This window comes from Sinocyclocheilus grahami, unplaced genomic scaffold, assembly GCF_001515645.1.
Source record: "Sinocyclocheilus grahami isolate Dianchi unplaced genomic scaffold, SAMN03320097.WGS_v1.1 scaffold971.1, whole genome shotgun sequence".
Classification (NCBI taxonomy): domain Eukaryota; kingdom Metazoa; phylum Chordata; class Actinopteri; order Cypriniformes; family Cyprinidae; genus Sinocyclocheilus; species Sinocyclocheilus grahami.
Window position 1 is genome coordinate 284,055 of NW_015506150.1, and position 22,476 is coordinate 306,530.

General features: G+C 35.1%; 2 protein-coding genes across 2 annotated transcripts in view; both read left to right on the top strand.

Annotated features, from left to right (window-relative positions):
• LOC107564922 (prolyl 3-hydroxylase 2-like) overlaps window positions 1–1,324 on the top strand; it is a 55,857-nt gene extending 54,533 nt beyond the window's left edge. The window contains exon 15 of the mRNA XM_016250091.1: window positions 973–1,324. Within this exon, the coding sequence (XP_016105577.1) occupies window positions 973–1,065 (93 nt within the window). The 3' untranslated portion in view covers window positions 1,066–1,324. The remainder of the gene's footprint in view (window positions 1–972) is intronic.
• Window positions 1,325–8,114: 6,790 nt separating this feature from the next.
• Window positions 8,115–22,476, top strand: part of LOC107564929 (WD repeat-containing protein 47-like) — a 22,311-nt gene continuing 7,949 nt past the window's right edge. The window contains exons 1-12 of the mRNA XM_016250102.1: window positions 8,115–8,151; window positions 8,234–8,354; window positions 8,438–8,522; window positions 10,026–10,813; window positions 12,382–12,487; window positions 12,577–12,746; window positions 14,037–14,264; window positions 14,343–14,510; window positions 15,820–15,989; window positions 16,673–16,843; window positions 18,110–18,241; window positions 20,515–20,733. Of these exons, the coding sequence (XP_016105588.1) occupies window positions 8,115–8,151; window positions 8,234–8,354; window positions 8,438–8,522; window positions 10,026–10,813; window positions 12,382–12,487; window positions 12,577–12,746; window positions 14,037–14,264; window positions 14,343–14,510; window positions 15,820–15,989; window positions 16,673–16,843; window positions 18,110–18,241; window positions 20,515–20,733 (2,395 nt within the window). The remainder of the gene's footprint in view (window positions 8,152–8,233; window positions 8,355–8,437; window positions 8,523–10,025; window positions 10,814–12,381; window positions 12,488–12,576; window positions 12,747–14,036; window positions 14,265–14,342; window positions 14,511–15,819; window positions 15,990–16,672; window positions 16,844–18,109; window positions 18,242–20,514; window positions 20,734–22,476) is intronic.

Genomic DNA, 22,476 nt, shown 5'->3' on the forward strand with positions numbered 1-22,476 from the left:
ATCCATAAAAAAAGTGTCTCACACGGCTCCAGGGGGTGAACAAAGGCCTTCTGTAGCAAATCGATGCGTTTTTGTAAGAAAAATATCCATATTCAAAACGTAATAATCACTTTAATGTAGTTTGCGCTCACTGTTTTACACTGAAAGCAGTTCCGGGAGCATGACGTATGAGGTCAGCGTTGCACATGCGCCGGTGAGTCTCGTGAAAACCAACGTTTGTTTACAGGATCAAAAGAAGCAAAGTTTCTTTACTTTAGCAAAGGAAAACCAGTCTCCTCTTGGCTTATATCGAAATCTTCTGACATTCTTCTTTACAAATCCTCGTTTTGTACTTCTAATTCTTGACCGTTGTTTTGTTTTGATCTCTCCGCTGCGTTTACGCGTGCGTCACTTCTGAGCGGCGCATGCGCAAAGCCGACCTCATACGTCATCCACCCGGAACTGCCTCCGTTTACAACAGTGAGCGCAAGCTAGATTCAAGTGATTATTACGTTTTGAATATGGATATTTGTCTTACAAAAATGCATTGATTCGCTACAGAGGGCCTTTGTTCATCCCCCGGAGCCATGTGAGACACTTTTTTTTATGGATGGGCGATTTTTATTTAAGTTCTTTTGGACTGAAGCAGTACTTCAGTGGACTTGCTTAAGCAAGTTAATTAATGATATATGTTTATAAACATTATTTTAAACACTTTTTTCAAAGATAGTCATGTTATTTTATTGCTTTTAAGAAACATGCTTTAGTAATATTTTGCTCGATGCGCCCTCTTGTGGCCTCAAAAGCTTTTTTTCCCCCCTAACTGAAATTATGCCTTTTAAATTGGAATATAATTTGAATATTGATAATATGCAAGTACAAAATTTGAATTGAGCTTTTCAGCCATTTTGACAGCTCTACTAGGTGCCATGCAAATTGCTGGTGATGTGATCAAATATGATGAAATATGATGTGTTTTAAATCTAATTGCAGGAGAGGCTTCAAGCTGATGAGGTGATTCAAGCCCTTGATAGCCAGCACATGTGGGACCACGGCCAGCATATAAACCCAAAAGACGAGTTATAGTCCATCAACCAATGGGAGAGAAAGCACAGGGTTCACGTCATTACTTATTTATTGAATGTTCAGAATGATTTTATTTTTTTACAGTGTCATATTTTGTTTCTGACTGTTTGTGAGAATTTTATTATTATTATTATTGTTATTATTATGTGTGCATATAAAATCTCAGTTCACAATTATTCGGTTTCATACCTTTAAAGTCAACAGGAAATCAAAATCGACTCAAAATTATTCCATGGTATTTCTATTCGGGTATAACAGAAAAAATATTCTGTTGAAATATCCTGTTTACATCAAATTACGGAAGTAAAATGGGTTCTCAATACCTTTTTATGTTGACTTTAAATGAAACAGGGAACATCATTTAAATTTCTATCAAGGAAAGTATGGTTTGACTTTGGTTTTATTGAATGAAATACCATTCATACTACCAAAGTGTGAATTGACGCTGTACAGCAGCATATATACATAGCTTTTTAGATGTATTTTATATTCAAGTTGATTTAACTAGACATAATCCAAGTTACCTAATGAAACACTATGAAAAATGAGGATTTGCACAGTTATATACTTACTGTATATTCTTCTGTGATATTAACATACAGTAGCTGTCAGTTGTTTTAATGGTGGACTGTGGCTTCCTTCACATTGTGACACCACAGTGCTTTCAGATGAGTTAATTTATAATGTTTACAAATGAACTGACTCAAGCTATGCTGTAGTTTGATCGAAGACGGCTATAATAGCAAGCGTCAGCATTTGATATTAGGAACCTTTTTAATAAAAGATGCTATTTGTTCCTGTTTCAAGGAATTTGAACTTAAATGTGGCATATTAATTGTCCTTTCCTTTCAAATTCATTGACTCGTGTTACATGTCTCTCTGTGGGTAGTTGAAATGTGCTTTGCACACATGCCTCAGCTCTTGTCGAATTTGAACAAGGACGACGGCCACTTTTTCTCACTGATATTTAATTACACGAGTATTTAAGTCTGCTTTTACTGTATGTAATGCACAATGATGTTTGCAATATGTATTTTAAATTAAAGACTTTATTATACTAATTGGTGTCCTTTACTTGCTCCGAACTTTTGTATACATTAAGTTTGTGATATCAATCAGCATAACAGACTGCTGTACAGCTAGAATTACTGGAAGTAGATAAATCCAGATGCTTAGCACATTCAAGTTACAAATGATGTGCGCAAAAGGTGCACAGCATAGTTTAAACAGTTTCTAATAGACTCTTCTACAGGAAGAAGGTATCAGAAACTCATAATATAACACTTACATATATATGCATGACCACAGAGGAACCCATCTAGACTTCAACAGCTTTAACCATCACGAGTGAACGAGAACACTTCAGGTGTTCTCATCTGAAGACTCCAGGTGCTGTTTTTGTTTGGAGAAGAAAGATAAAGTTGTTTGATCAAGTTGAATGAATCATTTACAGTAACTTCATTGTTGTCTTCTTGTTTGACTGTTGTTTTATTTAGTCTCAGGGCGATTTACTATTCTGAATACATCTACCGACATAGACATGGATCGATTCTGCAGTACAATCTTTCTTCTTCTTGTCAGAGGTGAGATTCATGCTATTTTAAAAGCGTATTTATATACACACACAGATATTTTGTTAAACTTATTATCCAACTAGTATCAACTAACGTTAAAAAACATGAAACCATCATGTTCACAAGAGGCTCAAGATCATCAATATTCCAATCATATACTTACTGTTTGTATTTAGCAGCAGATCATAATATATCTATTCTTTTCATTACAACAACAGAAGCTTTGATCAGTAACACTCTTCAAGAAAAACAACTGAACGTCAATTTGGAACCAAAGTATGCTGAAGTTTGTAAAGTTCTGCACTTTTCAGCCAAGTGGAAAGTACCAAATTGAGCTGGCACTATAGCCAGACACCTATTTTAGACTGTAGATCAGCTTACAAGACACCTGAACAACAACGTTTTTTTAAAAGAGAAAAATGAAGATTGGTCAACACTCAACATTACTTTTATCAAAACCAATGAGAGTGGATGGTACTTCTGCAAGGTTACACAGGATCTTGCAGTAATGGAATACAAGTTGTGGTAACCAGCACATGTAGGATCACAGCCTGCATAAAACCAAAAGACAATATATAGTCCATCAGCCAATGGTGATGAAATCACAGGGTTCCCATATGTCAACACATATGTACAACACTGTACTGTGATATTTCATGGTTTATTTTGCTTTTTGACAGTTTGACAGATAATTTTATTGTTATTTTTATTATTATGTGCATATTAAACCTCAGTCCTTGTGTTACGTATCTCTCAGTGGAAAGTAGAAATGCGCTTTGCACACTTGCCTCAGCTCTTGCTGAATTTGCACAAGGACAATGACCACTTTTTTCACTTATATTTACATTTAAGTCTGCTTTTACTGTATGTAATGCATAATGTTTGCAAGTGTTATTTTTTATTAAAGGGGACACAGTTTTTCACCCAATCTCATGTTAATCTTGAGTACCTATAGAGTGGTACTGCATCCTTTATATCTCCAAAAGTCTTTAGTTTTATCATATTTATAAAAGAAAGATACAGCTTTACGATTCTCTCAGGAAAAAGCCGAGCTCCTGGAGGCGCGCCGTGGGCGGAGCTAAAGATTGACGAGCACTTGAGCTCCGAATGCCAACAAAATACAGACATTTGATGCAGTTTCACTCACCGTCTACAGTTCTGAATCATGACCAGGATCTTTTATAGCTCGACCGCTCCATCCTTCAGTATCATGTGATATGCTAATCCAGCATCTAACTGGGCATTGCTTATAAAACGTTGGCCACACTTTATATTAGGTGGCCTTAACTACTATGTACTTACATAAAAAATAAGTACAATGTACTTAATGTGTTCATATTGTATTGCAAAACACTTTTGCTGCTATTGAGGTGGGATACGGGTAAGGTTGGGGACAGTTTTGGTGGTATGGGTAGGTTTAAGTGCGGGTTAAGGTGTAAGGGATGGGTCAACAGTGTAATTATAAATGTAATTAAAGAAATTAATTACAGATGTAATTACATATAGGTATTTAAAAAAAATATAAGTACAATGTAAAAACACGTATGTACACAATAAGTGCATTGTACCAAATTATTAATTTAAATGCAAGTACATAGTAGTTAAGGCCACCTAATATAAAGCTGGACCAAAACGTTCATCAACAAACACACTTGTGAAATTCCATGACTGCTTCTTCAGGAAGTTGAACAAAGCTATCTTTCCTTACAACCAAAAACACACTTCTTTGGAGACATTCTTCCCGAGCGAGTCCCGTGCAGCGCTGCCGCCGGATGAAGCGCGTTGATGGGCGCGATCTCGCTCTTGCTCTGGTTGATGTGTTCTTCCAGGAGAAATGCCCATATAAGGAGTTCCACCCTCAACTACGTCATGAAGAGCCACAATCGAAAAAAACTCTCCGAAACTTGTACGAACCCGGAAATAAGATTTTTAGCACAGAAATACTCCGTCATACGTCCAAATTGTGTTTTGAAATTTTGTCCATGAAAACCAATGTTACACCATGTCTACACCGGACGTGAGTGGCGCGGCGTGACAAAATACTCTGGAACTCATTATAGCCTAATCAGTGATGCTGTCTACACCATAGATATAGCCGATATATACATATCTATGGTCTACACTGGATGCGGCGCGGCACGACAAATCCCCGACAGAAAACTGCTGCTGCATTCTATTTATGACGTATTGACCCAAAATTCTAATGATTTTCAAGGGTCGCTTTGTCGCGTCCAGTGTACTAGACAGACTCTAGCTGTTGCGGCACAGACACGGTGTTACTCACCTATCGAGAAAAAAACAAAGCAACCTCGGCGTCCGATCGCAGGCCTACTGCTCCTTGAGTTCTCTCCAGCGCTAGAAAGTGGATCCGATATTTACACGGGTCCTACTTCTTGCCTTAAGCCATCTTTTGTCCCGCAGACGTTTTCCTCTTTTGTTTTTTATCTGCCATCTCTATCTTTCTGTCGCTCGACTCAGCTAATGTCCGTCCCGTGCACTGAACGCTCTCTCCTCCACATCATGAGTAGACACGCCCCTTACTGCTGATTGGCTACAAGTTTGTTTTGCTATTCGGCCGAATCAGTTTTCTAAAGCGTTTTTGAAAAATCGCTTACCCCACCTTTAAACACTTAACGTTTTTGAACAATGATGTTGTTGAACAACAGTATAATCCATTGAACGCACTGCACTTCTATCCATCACAGCCTCCTTTTATTCCTGTCAAAAATTAAATACTCAACACAAAATGCGACTTTCTGATAAGCCGTCAAAACACGACAGTAGCTTAACTTTACCTCAGATCTTGAATATAACTTAAAGGAAACAAGAACTTTCAAACTGTGAACTCTATGTGAACAAACAAGTGCATTCCATGAAAGACAGCTGAAAATTTACTTTGAACAATGATAAAATTGTTTAAACTTATGTACTTACTGAATTCGATTCGAGTGCGATAATGTTCTTCTTGCTGAGAGAGCAATAGAGCACGCCCACACGCTCTTCTGATTGGCTGTAATTTATGATTGATTTTTGTTATGGTTGATGTTGTTGTTGTTGTTTTTTTAAAGGAAGGAAGGAAATGAAGGAGAACTCATTGACTGTGTAAAGACTTACATTTTGACGTTGATAATAATAAGAGTTGCTTCTTAAGAGCATCAACTTGGCAAATTATAATGATTTCTGAAGAATCATGTGGCACTGAGGACTGATACAATGATGCAAAAAGTTCAGCTTTGACATTACTAGAACGACTTACATTTTAAAATACATGAAAATACAAAATACAAAATATTTTAAATTGTATTAATATTTAACAATATTACTGTTTTTATTGTATTTTGATCAAGTAAACTCCTTGGCAAGCATGAGATAATTATTTCAAAAACATTTTTTTAATTTTACCATCCCCAAACCATTTAGTATGTTCTGGGGCCAGTTGCATAAACTTAGCCACCATGTTAAAACTGTGTCTTAAGAACTAGTTTGACCAACTAGCAGCTGCCAAGAGGTAATCAGTCTTACTTTTCCAACACAAATAAGACCAATCTACCTTTTCATAACTGAATTAAAAAAGTTATGACCAGTCTTGAAGGGGGAAAAATTAGATGACTAACTTTTTAAGACTAGTCTAAACAGTTAATGCAACTGGCCCCTGGTGTAAAAGATCGTTAGGTTGATGGTCATAAGCAGCTATATAAAATGCAGAGGTAGGACAATTTTCAAAGAAACATTACACCATTAGCAGAAAGTGGGACACAGTCCTGCAGAGAACAACCCTGTCCCTGTTGCAGGTGCATTTAATGCGTGAAAAAACAATGAAGGCCTTTGCCAAACAGGGTCACGCTCACTCATAGTAACTTATGGACACTTGGGTGCCCCAAAATTTATGAGTTCATGCACTTCCTTTGTGACCTAGATTTAACAAAAACTGAACAGCATGAAGACTCACAAAGATAGAATCAATTGCTAAACTGTAATTTGGATACTAAGTCAATACTTTGTGAGATATTTGACATATAAGGTATAAAACAGGCCTTAAAACTATTAAACCAATTCACAAATGCTCACTGAAGGAGGTGCTTTGCCTTCAGAAATAGTTGACCTCATGAGTTTGACCATTAACATATGGTCAACCTCATGAAGTCAAACATTTCATGAGCTGTTTTTGTTTTCTATTTATTTTCTTGCCTTTATCCAAATTTGAGAATGTTTAAACATAACCCGGATTTGTGTAACTTCACTACTTTTAGCATTAAACATTAAATAAACATCAAATTCGAAAAGAAAAAGAATGTATGCAATGTAAAGAAGAAGAAGAAGAAGAAGAAGAAGAGAAAAAATGTTGCATTTTAGTTTAAATCATACGGTTGAGGCTGGCAAGTCTGAGACCGAATGTTGGTTTGTACTTTATTGCTAAACGTATATATCCTATGAAAGTAAATAAATGGTTTTAATCGTTTTTACTTACAATAATCTTCATAGCAGTTTTGAATGGTTGAGCTGAGTCCAAAAAATCAAGACCTCTGATGGATTTTGTTTAGCTACATTGTTCCTAGGTGAATTTTAGGTTAGAAAATAGTTTATATAGCTAACATATGTAATTCTCACAACAGCAACTCAACTTTGTAGTAGTTTACAGAGACATCTATTCGATGTACGTGTTTATATTTGGAAGACCTATTTTTTTGAGTGTTTGCTCATCTGCAATATAGCCTACGCCTCTAAGACGTTTCCTGTCAGATGTTACATAGACATTTAGAAAATGTTGTTAAGATGTTTATGATTTAAAACTGATTGTATAAAGACTTTATTCAGATGTTCATAGACGGCAGATGTTTTCCAGATGAAACGCTCTTTAACAAACATCTTGAAGACGTACGTGTGCTATTGAAAGTCATCTCAAATGAGCTTCTCTTTCAGCTCAACCATTCACCGATTAGGTCAGCAATGTACTCATCGATGAGTTCCTGGTGAAATCAAAAACATGCTTTTGGATCAGTCTTGTGATTGTATTGTGCCATCAAGTGGTCATACAGCACAACAGCAGGGTTTTCTGCTTTCTAGCAAAATAAAATAAAATTCACACTAGTATTAAATAATATTGTTTCCTGGGTGACATAATTTTAAGGAATTTTCAAATGAGGAAAAATAAACCTTTGTCCATTTTTGTGTTTTGTTCATTTTATTCCTACCAAAATTATTTGAACCCACACAGGTTTCACGATGAATGCGGCTAAAGTAAACAGTCCCTCAGAGAGCAGGAAGAGAGGGGCGGGGTTAGCAGAGCTCATTAACATTTAAGGAAAATGCTACAAAACTGTTTTTTGACAGGGTAAAAAAGGTGTTTTTTACTCTACCATTGATCAGTTTTAACCAAACTATGTTACAGATTTTTCATTAAGACCCTAAAGAATCATATCAACTTGTGGAAAATGGGAATCCTATGACCCCTTTAATAAATGGTAGTGCTGCTTAATGAAGTGTGGAAATGGAAAAACCGCATCTATTTCAGGTGCTGAAGTATTGAGTACACTTGCATTTCTTTCAGTAACATCATTTTAACTTATGAAAGAATCTTGTTCAATATTATTTAGAAGATGAACTAATTTTTGTCCTTTTTATTTTTCTAAGGCAACTTATATTAGACGGGCAATGGGAGGAAGTTTTGCAGTTCATCCAGCCGTTGGAGTGCCTGGATAAATTTGACAGAAAGAAGTAAGCACAGTTGTGAATCTGTTGCCAGAATTCAGGCTTGTGTTGCTTGGTTCACAGTCTTTTGGGCATTTTGAATCTTTTAGATTTCGATATATCGTCCTAAAACAGAAGTTTCTGGAAGCTCTGTGTGTAAACAACGCCATATCTGCGGCAGATGACCCTGATAATGTGAGTGTTTGTATGTGTGTGCAAAATGGCATCAGGTTATTCTAAAAAAAGACCCACTTGTCTTTTATGTAAAATGGAATGTTTAATTGTATATGGTATTAATATTAGTAGTAATGTTGGTACCTAGAAAATAGCCTTTAATTATTTACTTTATTTAATTGAAAATATTATTACTGTTATTATCATCATCATAGAAACTGATATTTAAATCAATTTTATGCAAAATGGAAAGTTTAATTGTATATGATTATGATTATTATTATTTGCAATTAAACATTCCTTTTTGCATAAAAGATGAATATTTGTTTTTGTTTGTTTGTTTATTAGTTATGATGATGATGATGATAATAGTAATAATTTGAATAAATGAAAATTTTATACTAATAGATAGATAGATAGATTATTATTATTATTATTACTTGTACCATATTCTTTAATACTAATAAATAAATAATGTTTATCTTTTGTGCAAAATGGAAGCAGTTTGTTTTATTATTATTATTGTTTTAAAATAGTCTTTAATACGAAAATTTTATACTGACAGACATACAGACAGATACATAGATAGATAGATAGATAGATAGATTGTTTATAAATTTAGTCTTTTATGCAAAATGATCAACAAAAGTTTGTATTATTATTATTGATACATAGATAGATAGATAGATAGATAGATAGATAGATAGATTGTTTATAAATTGAGTCTTTTATGCAAAATGATCAACAAAAAGAACTTGCACAATTGGTGGCTGACGAAATACTTTTTTTCCCCACTGTACATACATACATAATGTTTATCTTTTGTGCAAAATGGAACAAGTTTGTTTTATTATTATTATTTTAAAATAGCCTTTAATACGAAAATGTTATACTGATAGACCGACCGACAGATAGATAGATAGATAGATAGATAGAGACATTATTTATAAATTATGAGTCTTTTATGCAAAATGATCAACAAACGTTTGTATTATTATTATTATTATTACTTGTACCATATCCTTTAATAATAAATAAATACATGCATAATGTTTATCTTTTGTGCAAAATGGAAGAAGTTTATTATTATTATTTTTATTTTTAAAATAGCCTTTAATACTTATAAATGAATAGTTTGAATCAATAAAAGTTTTATACAAACAAGCAAATAAATAAATAAATAAATATTGCTCGTTATTTATGCAAAATGGAAGAAGTGTAATTGTAAGTTATGATTATTTTTGTTATGTGTACCATGATAAATAAGTAACTGATACATGAATAAAGTACATAAATAATTCTTGTCTTGTGCAAAATGGAAGTTTAATTATATAATATTATTTGTACCATAAAATGGCCTTTAGTTCTTAGAATAAATCTTGTAAATTATTCTGAATCTATGAAATAAAATCTATGAAAATATTATTTAATACTGATAGATAGATAGATAGATAGATAGATAGATGACTCAAAATGTGTCAGAAAGGTTTCATTCACAATGACCGCTCTCTTTCCCACCTGCAGCTGGAGCTGACCATGCAAGATGCGGTGAAGTCCCTTCATTCCCTGGAAGAGTTCTGCCCAACCAAAGAAGACTACAGCAAGCTCTGCCTGCTCCTCACGTTCCCGCGCCTCACCCACCACGCCGAATTCAAGGACTGGAACCCCAGCACGGCCCGCGTGCACTGCTTCGAGGAGGCCTGCTCCATGGTGGCTGAATTCATCCCTGCCGACCGCAAACTGAGCGAAGCCGGATTCAAAGCCAGCGGTGACCGTCTGTTCCAGCTCCTCATCAAGGGAATCCTGTACGAATGCTGCGTTGAGTTCTGCCAGAGCAAAGCCACTGGAGAGGAAATCAATGAGGAGGAGGTTCTCCTCGCCGTCGACGTCCTGTGTGGGAATGGTTGCGAGGAACTGGACTTGAGTTTGTTGTCTTGGCTGCAAAACCTCTCGCCGTCGGTCTTCGCTTGCGCATTTGAGCAGAAGACCCTCAGCATCCACGTGGACCGGCTCATCAAACCGGTCCGGACGGGTCACGCAGATCTTCTCACACCTCTGCTCACCAAACTCTCGCCCTGCCCAGCATCGCCTCTGCGGCGGCCCCACTCGGCGGATACTTACATGTCCCGCTCTCTCAATCCCGCCCTGGACGGTCTGTCCCACGGCTTGGTGGGAAGGGAAAAGAAAAGCACGGAAGGTGACGGGAAAGCATCGGCCATGTCGCAGTCGTTCGCCAACTTTGGGTATCCTTCAGGAGGAAATGGAAGCAAAAACGCAATGGAGAGCAACGTCCTCAGTGATTCGCCTGACAGGTGGGATAGTTCACCCAAAAACGACAGTTTGGTTAACATTTAATCATTCTGATGTCGATTCAAACTGGTATGACTTTCTGTGGAACACGAAAGAAGATATTTCGAAAACAGTGTTTCTGTCAATACTGGAAAAGTCAGTGGGGTTCAATGCTGTTGTTTTGGACTCCATTGACTTCCATTGTATAGATCAAAACAGTTGAAAAATGTTCTTTAAAATATCTTCTTTTGTGTTCCATGAGTTTGCATCCCATCCCTTGCGAAAATTAACCATGGTTTTATTATATTAAAAGTGTATTATTTTTTTGGGCGTATTGATTACCATTTGTATAACCACAGTTTTACTACAAATACTATGGTTCGTGTAGCCAAACCATGGTTAGTTTGTGGTTACCATGGTTTAACTATATTAATCATCAATAAAACCAAGGGTAAACATCAGTCATAAACAAAACTGCACGATTTATTGTAAAGTATAAAATACCGTAGTAAAATCTAGCTTCTCAGAGCTGGTTTCTGTGTTAGAAGGTGTTACTGTGAGCAGTGAAATGCGACATATGGTGGTCAAGCTTGACACTTCTAATCCTGTTAGATCCACTGAAATAAACCCTGGCAGCTTTACTAGTTAAGTCCAGACAAACTTCAATGACTGTCAGTATATTTTAGAGAACTGGCAGTAGAAACCATAATATTAATGTGCAGTTTTTATCAAAAGGTAGAGATAATATTCTTGATTTTGTCATTATGCTATGCTACTGTTTAAAAGTGTGGAGTCAGTACGATTTTTTTTAATGAAATAATTAATTATTACCTTTATTCAGCATGGATGCATTAATTTGATAGAAAGTGACAGTAAAGACATTTATAATGTTGCAAAAAAGATTTCTAGTTAAACGTTATTTTGAACTTTCTATTCATTAAAGAATTCTGAAGTAAATGTCTTGGGTTTCCACAAAAATATAAAGCAGCACAACTGTTTTCAACATTGATAATATCAATAACAAATGTTTCTTAAGCTGCAAATCAGTGTATTGAAAAAATTTCTGAAGGATCATGTGACACAGTAATGGTACTGAAAAGGTAGCTTTTCATTACAGGAATAAATGACATTTTAAAGCATATTAACATAGAAAGCAGTTATTTTAAATTGTAATAGTATTTCACAATATTACTGTATTTCTAATCAAATAAATCCAGTCTTGGTAAGCATAAAAGACTTCTTACAAAAATATTTAAAAATCTTACCGGAACCAGGCTTTTAAATGGTAATGTAGATTGTATATTGTTCTTGCTTATTTCCTCTATTTTTACATTTAGATGACTTTTGCCGTCATCTAACGCTCATTTAAGGTTTATCGTTTAATCCTAAATCAATCTCATAATAACTATCTGTTTTCATAGTTTTAAGTGTTTTATTTTCAATGTATTAAAAAAAATTGTATGGAATTTTTAATTCTAGCCATTTATCAGCCATCTATCAGCTTGCCGCATGAACGTGAATTTTACTATCCGTGCATCCACAGATATTAAGATGTTGTCCCGCTCATTTGTGTTGACTGGTGTTCCTCCAGAGCACCGGACGAGAGGATAAACGGCTCAGGAGGAGCGAACTCACTGCGTCCTCCACTGACTCCTGGCAGAGATGGTGGAGCCATGGGTTCAGCTGAAAAATCGGAGGTAATTAAAACGGCTACATTTAGGTTACATGTGCAAATGATGACAGTCTTGTCATTGCTGCTGACTTTTGTTGTGGTGTGTGTGTGCAGGAGCAGCTTCAGGAGTTCCAGCGGCAGCGGCTGCGGGTGCAGCAGCATCTCGAGCAGAAGCAGCAGCAGAGGCAGCTGTACCATCAGATGCTGCTGGAGGGTGGAGTTCATCCCCCAGATCAGCCCACAGACGCAGCGCAGCACAATCTCACACAGAAGTTCCTCAACAGGTCAGCTCCAGACCTCTGAAGTGCCCCAGAGGAAGTGCAGTGTTGTTGATTGATTATGTGGCTTCTGATGTCAAGCTGATGAGATTGGAAGTGCTGTAAATGCCTCTTGGGCTGGAACTTGCTTACCATTAACTAACTCATTTGTTTCACTTGTTATTGATGTGCCATTAATTTCAGACAGGGATAACAGAAATAGCATGTGCTCTATTCTATTCTGTTCTAGTCTAGACTTATTAATACTTATTCTAAGTATTATTTTATATATAGGGATAGAGATTGATCTGGAAATATTTGGCAGTTTTGAGACTATCTGCAAATTATTATGTTATATTTACATCTTTTTTTGTTCATTGATTTCCCGCAATATTTTAAAATTCTTATTGGCTCTCATTAAATCATAAAAATCTAATTTATGTGATATCATTTATAGAAATTGTGAATTATGTAAATTATGCTATTTTAATGTCATTAAAATATAATTATATATATATATATATATATATGTTAAATATATTTTTACAAACTGTATTTCATATAAAATGATCAGTGTAATATCATATATTATTTTTACTAGTGATAAACATTTTAATATGAAAATAAAATGCCATTGTGAAATAAGTGAAATGAAATCAGTAATTTACATTTTTTGTGTACATAACTCATTTGCTGTATATTGTAAAATTATTATTTTTTTATTATATTATATATTAATACTTGATTTGTGCTAGTGATAGACATATTAATCTCATAATATTTGGTCATTTTGAGATTATCAGCAGTTTATTTACAATATCATATAGTACAATTTAGTTGTACATTGCTTTTCAGCAATTTTGTAAACGTATTTTTGCCATCATTAAACTGCAGTATGTTTATTATGCCATTTATTAATTTTAATAATTATTAATTAAATACAATTTAATAGTATATTTTACATATTTGTATATATTTATTTTGTGTTTTAAATAATTTATAATACAATATGTATTTTTATTTTGTATGTATATTTGTAAATGCAATTATTAGGAATGTAATTATTATTATAATTATTAGGCCCCGAGCATTGATGGTGCGAGGACCATTTTGGAATTGCTCCGTTTATTAATAACTATTATTTAAAAAAAAACATTTTTAATTGTGAATTTTAGAGTAAATATTATGTACGTAAATTTTAAAAACTGCTTTGCTGTCATTAAAATTTGATCAATATCAGCATTATATCAGCATTAAGTACCTTAGAGTACCTCTAGATATCACCATCAGCCATAGTTTTCTTGATCATTCATGAAGGTCCATTCAGAAACTGGAGGAGCTGAATGTGGGAATGGAGGACCTGGGTGAAGATGTCCAGGCTTTGGCCCAGCAGTGTAACGGTACAGCAGCGAGCGGAGCCAGTAAACAGACCCCAGAGACCGGCTCAGGCCAGAACAAGACCGCAGTGATCAGCAGCACCCCTCAGAAGGGAGGAGGCCGAGGTGTCCCGTCTCTGGACGAGTCCCCAGTGCTGGTCAACCAGAGGTTTCTCACAACCTTCAACCCTAAAAAAATGAAATAACTGGTTTGTGAGCTGCTTCTAATGCAGATGTATCATGACAGTGTGTTTCAGGACGAGAAACCCAAATCCCCATTTGTTGCAGTGCAGACGCTGGAGGACACGCAGGCTGTGCGCGCGGTCGCCTTCCACCCGTCCGGGACCCTCTACGCAATCGGCTCCAACTCCAAAACACTGCGTGTCTGCACTTACCCACAATCCCTCAAAACCAGGTGTGTTCATCTCAGTATTTAAAGGGTTAGTTCACCCAAAAATGACATTTCTGTCATCATTTACTCCCCCTCATGTTGTTCCAAACCTGTATGAGTTTCTTTCTTCTGTGGAACATGAAAGAAGATATTTTGAAGAATGTTGGTAACCAAATCTTTTCGGGTTCTATTTGACTTATATAGTATGGACAGAAAATACTATGGCAGTCAATGGGACCCAAAACTATGGAAACCCATTTCTGCCACTGAATAAAAAATAGTGCTGTCAAACGATTAATCGCATCCAAAATAGAAGTTTTTGTTTACATAATATATGTGTGTGTACTGTGTATATTTATTATGTATATATAAATACACACTCATACAGTAAATATTTTGAAAATATTTACATGTATTTACATGTATTTACATGTATATATTTATATTACATATAAATATATTTAATATACAAATATAACATATTTTTCTTAAGTGGATTAATCGTGATTAATCGTTTGACAGCACTAATAAAAAATAAAAAAAGGCAATAATCTCACAGGTCTGACTTTTTTTTTTTTCGCAATTGCAAGTTCACATCTCGCAGTTCTGACTTTTTTTCTCAGAATTGCATGATATAAACTCACAATTGCAAGTTATAAAATATCAGTCTTTTTCCCCCCCTCAGAAATGGACTTTATAACGAGAAAAAAAGTCAGAATTGCGAAGTATAAACTCACAATTGCAAGAAAAGAGTCAGAATTGCCAGTTTATATCACGCAATTCTGACTTTTTTTTACTCGCAATTGATCTATCGGTAAGCCCCTCCCCTCGAACGCAGATGAGCCAATGGCAGTCGAGTATCAGTTGCACGGGGAGTGGAACTCAGACTTCTTTAGGTTTCAGGCTCAGTGCTATAGAGAAACATTGTTTGCATTGTGATCTGTATTTTTACATATTTATTTTAATATCTTTTATATATCCCTCCATGGCATATTTAAGTCCGACTTGAAGGTCCATCTGTGTCCCAAATTTATCAGAAACATCTCAGAAGAAGGTTTTCACTGACCGCTGTCATTGTAAGACAGTGAGCAGCTCTGTTTGTTTGTCCAAGTGAGCAACAGTAACTAAGGGGGGCGGAACTCAGGAATAGGTCAATTGCGAGTTTATATCCAACAATTCTGAGAAAAAAGTCAGAATTGCAAGATAAATAGTCGCAATTACCTTATTTATTTATTTTTTAATTTAATGGCGGAAACGGGCTTTCATACAAAACTGTCAGAAACTTGAACATTCTTCAAAATATCTACTAACATCCTCTGTTTTTCCTGTCTAGCGCTCAGGGTCCAGTCAAACAGCCCGAGATCTGCTTTAAGCGTATTAAACACCATAAAGGCTCTATTTACTGTGTGGCCTGGAGTCCCTGTGGGCAGCTTCTCGCCACGGGCTCCAATGACAAGTACGTCAAAGTTCTTCCGTTCAATGCAGACACCTGCAACGCCACAGGTAACGTGCCTTTCAAATAATGTCTGTCAAATACGTTTTGTGTAGTGTAAATATAGAATATTTTCGAACAGACAGTTAAATGTGAGCCAAAATCATCACAATTAAAAGAACCAAAGACTTAAACCACTTCAGTCTGTGTGCATTGAATTTATTTAATACACGAGTTTCACAATTTGAGTTGAATTACTGAAATAAATTAACTTTTCCACGACATTCTAATTTATTGAGTTGCACCTGTACATGTCTTTACTGTCATTTTTAATGAATTTTGTGTCTTTGCTAAATAAAAGTATTTATTTCATAAATAAATAAAAAACAATATGACCCCAAACATTTGAATGGTATTTTATGTAAGAAAGAATTCAGTGACAACCAACGTAAGTAATATACAAAAATTAAAATATATAAATGATATTAAATATCATTTAAATACATTAAATTAATATAATTAAATAATGTATTAAAATAAATACATTATTATTATATATTAAATTAATATAATTTATACATCTTATTTAAAGTGTGACTTTATATCTTACATAGTTAACTATTGCAGTTAATGAAATATACTGTATAAATGATAATATGGTTGTTGAAGAAGCAGTGGTTAACAGGGTAATGTGTGTGTGTGTGTGTGTGTGCGTGTGTGTGTGTGCGTGCGTGTGCGTGTGTTTGGACTGCAGGTCCAGATCTAGAGTTCAGCATGCATGACGGCACCATCAGAGACCTGGCGTTTATGGAGGGTCCCGAGAGCGGAGGGGCGATCCTGATCAGTGCTGGTGCTGGAGACTGTAACATCTACACCACTGACTGCCAGAGAGGACAGGGGCTGCATGCGCTCAGCGGACACACAGGTACACACACACACACAAACCATCCCAGTGTTTCCCCTGACATTATATTAGGCGGCTCGCCCCCCCAACGGCACCCCCCGCCCCCTTGAAGGTTAAGTTAATTTTGTTTTCTCTATAGCGCAGATCACAACAGAAGTCATTTAAATGTACCTTTCCTGTAGAACACGGCTATACCTTGTTCTTTTATTAAACAAACTAAATAGCCTTATGTTATTTATCTTATTTACACGACGGCATGTCATTTCTGTCTCTACGTTACATGGTCGCACTCTCTGTATCCGAGTTCTGCCCCGATGCGCACACACAAATGAACACACTCCCACTAGTATTTATAAATATTAAGCCGCAAAACGACTATTTAAATATGAATTATGTCTCTGTGTTAATGAATGTCGCAGACGTGTGGTTTTGTTTACCACTCGTACTGAAGCGTGGTGGCGCTTGTGGTGATTTTAGCGTCTGCCGTCTCACTAACGAGGACATAAATACATGAACAACATCTCCAGAACTGCTCTGAGAGTCACTTCATCAGCATTTGACCGTTTCATTTGAGTAAAACTATCCTCATATCATATACACACAGAAATGTAAAGGTATTCATGGCAACCCATCAAAATAAAAGTTCGGTTTAACTTGAAGACATTGCAGCAGAAAAATATTTGCCTGCTATTGTTCAGTAGAATGTACGTAATAGGCTACTACTACTACTAAAATTATTAAAACCTTATTTTTTTTTAAAGTTATAATCATACAATATTTCTTCAATGTTTTAATTGTAATATTAAATCCTCTTTATTTTCAAAAAAAAAATGTTTTAATTTTCGTTAATTAAAAGATAAATTAAATGAATGTTTTATGCCTTAAAAATGTAAATACACAACAGAGAATTTCTGAGGGAAAAAATCATTAGGCTATTGTATGAATAAATAAAACTTGTTTTTATGCTTTCAAATAATTAGACATGCTAAAACACAGAATCTGGTAACAATAAAACATAAGGTTGGAAAAAATAAAACATTTTTGGGCCCTAAACAAGTTTTTGTTAAACTTGTAATAAATTGATGTTAAACTGTTTAAGTTTCATGATTTTAATTAATTAGACATGCTTTTTGATTAATACAATTTAATTTAAAGTAATTCATTAAAAATATTAAAAAGAAGTCCAGAATCCCCCCCCAAAGCTGTAAACCTAGGGGAAACACTGCATCCTCTTCACGTATGAAAAGGATGTCATGTTGTGTTGTGTGATCTGCCTTGCTGTCGCAGGACACATCCTGTCTCTGTACACGTGGGGCGGGTGGATGATCGCCTCCGGCTCTCAGGATAAGACGGTGAGGTTTTGGGACCTGCGTGTGCCCAGCTGTGTGAAGGTGGTTGGGACAGCCCTGCATGGAACAGGTGTGTTTTTCTTCTCGGCTCCTTTACAAGCCTTTATTTAAGACATCAGGATTCCCACATTTGACCAATTTACACAATTCTTTTTTTTCATGACCTTCCCAGCTGTTTGTGATTAATGGGATAAAGATTTCTAGAAATTGTTCAAACCAAATTTAGAGTGATTTGTGAATGAATCAGTGCAAGACTATTTTGTAAATTACTTTGACCAATTCATTGAAATTTTAAATTATGTTTAATAATAAGAATTATTATTTGATAAAAAATAAATATTTAGTTTTATTAAACACAATATTAAAATTCAAAACCAATTAAATGACAATGACCAATGTAAAAAAACAAATAACAAAAACAATAATAATCAGTACAATAAGTTATAATCATACAATATTTCTTCAATGTTTTAATTGTAATATTAAATTCTTTTTATTTTCAAAAAAAAAAAATGTTTTAATTTTCGTTAATTAAAAGATAAATTAAATGAATGTTTTATGCCTTAAAAATGTAAATACACAACAGAGAATTTCTGAGGGAAAAAATCATTAGGCTATTGTATGAATAAATAAAACTTGTTTTTATGCTTTCAAATAATTAGACATGCTAAAACACAGAATCTGGTAACAATAAAACATAAGGTTGGAAAAAATAAAACATTTTTGGGCCCTAAACAAGTTTTTGTTAAACTTGTAATAAATTGATGTTAAACTGTTTATGTTTCATGATTTTAATTAATTAGACATGCTTTTTGATTAATACAATTTAATTTAAAGTAATTCATTAAAAATATTAAAAAGAAGTCCAGAATCCCCCCCCTCAAAGCTGTAAACCTAGGGGAAACACTGCATCCTCTTCACGTATGAAAAGGATGTCATGTTGTGTTGTGTGATCTGCCTTGCTGTCGCAGGACACATCCTGTCTCTGTACACGTGGGGCGGGTGGATGATCGCCTCCGGCTCTCAGGATAAGACGGTGAGGTTTTGGGACCTGCGTGTGCCCAGCTGTGTGAAGGTGGTTGGGACAGCCCTGCATGGAACAGGTGTGTTTTTCTTCTCGGCTCCTTTACAAGCCTTTATTTAAGACATCAGGATTCCCACATTTGACCAATTTACACAATTCTTTTTTTTCATGACCTTCCCAGCTGTTTGTGATTAATGGGATAAAGATTTCTAGAAATTGTTCAAACCAAATTTAGAGTGATTTGTGAATGAATCAGTGCAAGACTATTTTGTAAATTACTTTGACCAATTCATTGAAATTTTAAATTATGTTTAATAATAAGAATTATTATTTGATAAAAAATAAATATTTAGTTTTATTAAACACAATATTAAAATTCAAAACCAATTAAATGACAATGACCAATGTAAAAAAACAAATAACAAAAACAATAATAATCAGTACAATAGTATTAATTTTAGTATTACAGAATATTAATATTTAAAACCAATTCAGTGACAACCAATGCAAAAAATAAATAATAATAATAATAATTAAAAAATAAAAAGATGATATGTTAATAATAATAATATCAATTATTAGCATTAGCCCATATTAGCAAAATTATAATAAAATATATAAAATTATTAAATAATTAATAACAACAACAACAATAATAGTAATAATAACAAAATATTTTGTTATTAGTACTATTAAATACAAATAAATTCATTGACAACGACCAATGCAAAAAGAATCAACACAATAACATAATAATACAACTAAAATAATAATGTAAAAATATTTATAGGATAAAATTGATAACTATTATAATTATTAAACAATTCAGTGAAAACCAATGCAAAAAATAAATAATAATAATAATAATTAAAAAATAAAAAGATGATATGTTAATAATAATAATAATATCAATTATTAGCATTAGCCCATATTAGCAAAATTATAATAAAATATATAAAATTATTAAATAATTAATAACAACAACAATAATAGTAATAATAATAAAATATTTTGTTATTAGTATTAGTACTATTAAATACAAATAAATTCATTGACAACGACCAATGGAAAAAGAATCAATACAATAACATAATAATAATAAAACTAAAATAATAATGTAAAAATATTTATAGGATAAAATTGATAACTATTATAATTATTAAACAATTCAGTGACAACAAGCAACAGCAAAAAAGTAAATAAATAAACACGTATAACAATAACACTAACAATAATAATCAAAAAATTGCCCATTTTCATTATTGAATCTGTCTTTGCACAGAGGTTTGGATCATTTATATTCTTGTGTCATGTGACAGGAAGTGCTGTGGCCTCGGTGGCGGTGGATCCCAGTGGGCGGCTCATGGCCACCGGATTGGAGGACTGTCGCTGCATGCTTTATGACATCAGAGGAGGTCGAAGCGTCCAGGCGTATCGGCCGCACACCAGCGACGTGCGTTCAGTGCGCTTCTCTCCTGGAGCTCACTATCTGCTCACCGGCTCCTACGACAACAAAGTCATGATCACTGACCTTCAAGGTAGGTCGCACCACAAATGATGTCACGGGAATAACGATGTCATCATTATTTCTTCTCTTTCAGCCCTCTCTCAACCACCTGTCATAGAAAGTCCATCTTTCATAATCTAATCAGTTCTTGTTAGGGATGCACCGATACCGATAGTGGAATCGGTATCGGCCCGATAATGGTCTCCTGTACTCGTACTCGTACTCGTTAAAATGCCCCGATACCACACAGCATGTGATAAGCGCCATATTCAGACAAAGAAACACAGACAACAGAACAACAGACAGCAGAAAGGCGTTAAGGATGTCTACTACGAGGTATATGTATGCAATGAATATAATGTTAAACATTCAGTATTAACGCCTGTATAGCTGATGTGCGCAAGCTGATAAACAAAGCACGCTGAGTGGATTGAGCGCGCGGCAGCGCAGATGTGCGAGCTTGTCGAGTGAATATACCTTTCTCACAGATATTACTGGAAAGTTTGTAGTTCGGGCAGATATTTAAAAAACAAGTAAGTAAAACAATGCACAAGTTACTTAACAGTAGGGAGAGAGAGAGAGCGCGCGCACAATTCTGTTGTGTGATCTTTGATGTTCACTCACTTAGCACACGCATCATTTAGATTAAAACTAAATCGTAAAAATTATTTATTTTATAGGGGCATTCACTATAAACAATTTATTTTTAACCTTAGGCATACACGACTTTCAGGCGAAAGTGAATCCAGCAGCCTGTGTGAAGTGCGCTAGGCTGTACTATTCTGCATCAGTACAAATACGTGCACGCGTTGCGTGTGTTTTGCTTGCTTGAGTGTTTCTGCATTATATGAGTGGCTTTGGAATATAAATCGCAGCACATTTCAGATGAAAAAACGCAGCTTCTATTTCTGAAAATATCACAGGAGATTTAGTTAGAACGAGAATACACGCAGTTAGAACGAGTGGTTCTCTGCATTATTACAGCAAAGCGCGTGATTACAGTACTAAGCCGCTGCTCTAATGCTATTAAATTAAAGATGATGTAAAGATGATGATAGAGCAAAAAAATTAACAGTGAAAGTAACAAAAACTTGTAAAATACATTTTAATGGGCATAATTAAGTGTAAAAATAACCGAAGGATATACAGTGAAACCAAAAATTCAGAGACCAGATATAATTTTTTGTATTTTTTTTACTGGTGGGTGCAGGACACTATAGTTCATTTATGTAAGTGAGGAGAGCAAAATAAAGTCAACTGTGACAAATCATACCCAAAAATTCTTCATACAGTGGACTACCAGTAAAATTGATACAAATTTGTGATAAAAAAATTATTCAGACCGAGTCTGGGGAAAAAAACTGAAGTTGAGGTTTGCATGAAGCTGGGTGACAGCACGCCCAGGAGACTACAGGCTGTCATTGAGGCTAAAGGTTTTCCCAATAAGTATTGATAGTTGTGTAAATGCTGTCATACTAACAGCTGTCTGAATAATTTTGGATTGATTGTAATCGTCTCGGGTTACTTATGTAACCATGGTTCCCTGAGTAGGGAACGAGACACTGCGTCCTCTAGGGGTCGCTATGGGGAACGCCTCGTCGTGACCCGTGTCTGAAGCATACATTGAGAAAACACTAACTCGTTGGCCGGCGACAGCCATGACGTCACTACCGGTGCGACTACAGTATAAATCGGCGCCGGGAGCTACACATCATTCACTTCTTCGTCTGAAGCTTGCGTCCGCAGCATGGCAAGAAACCTAGAGGACGCAGTG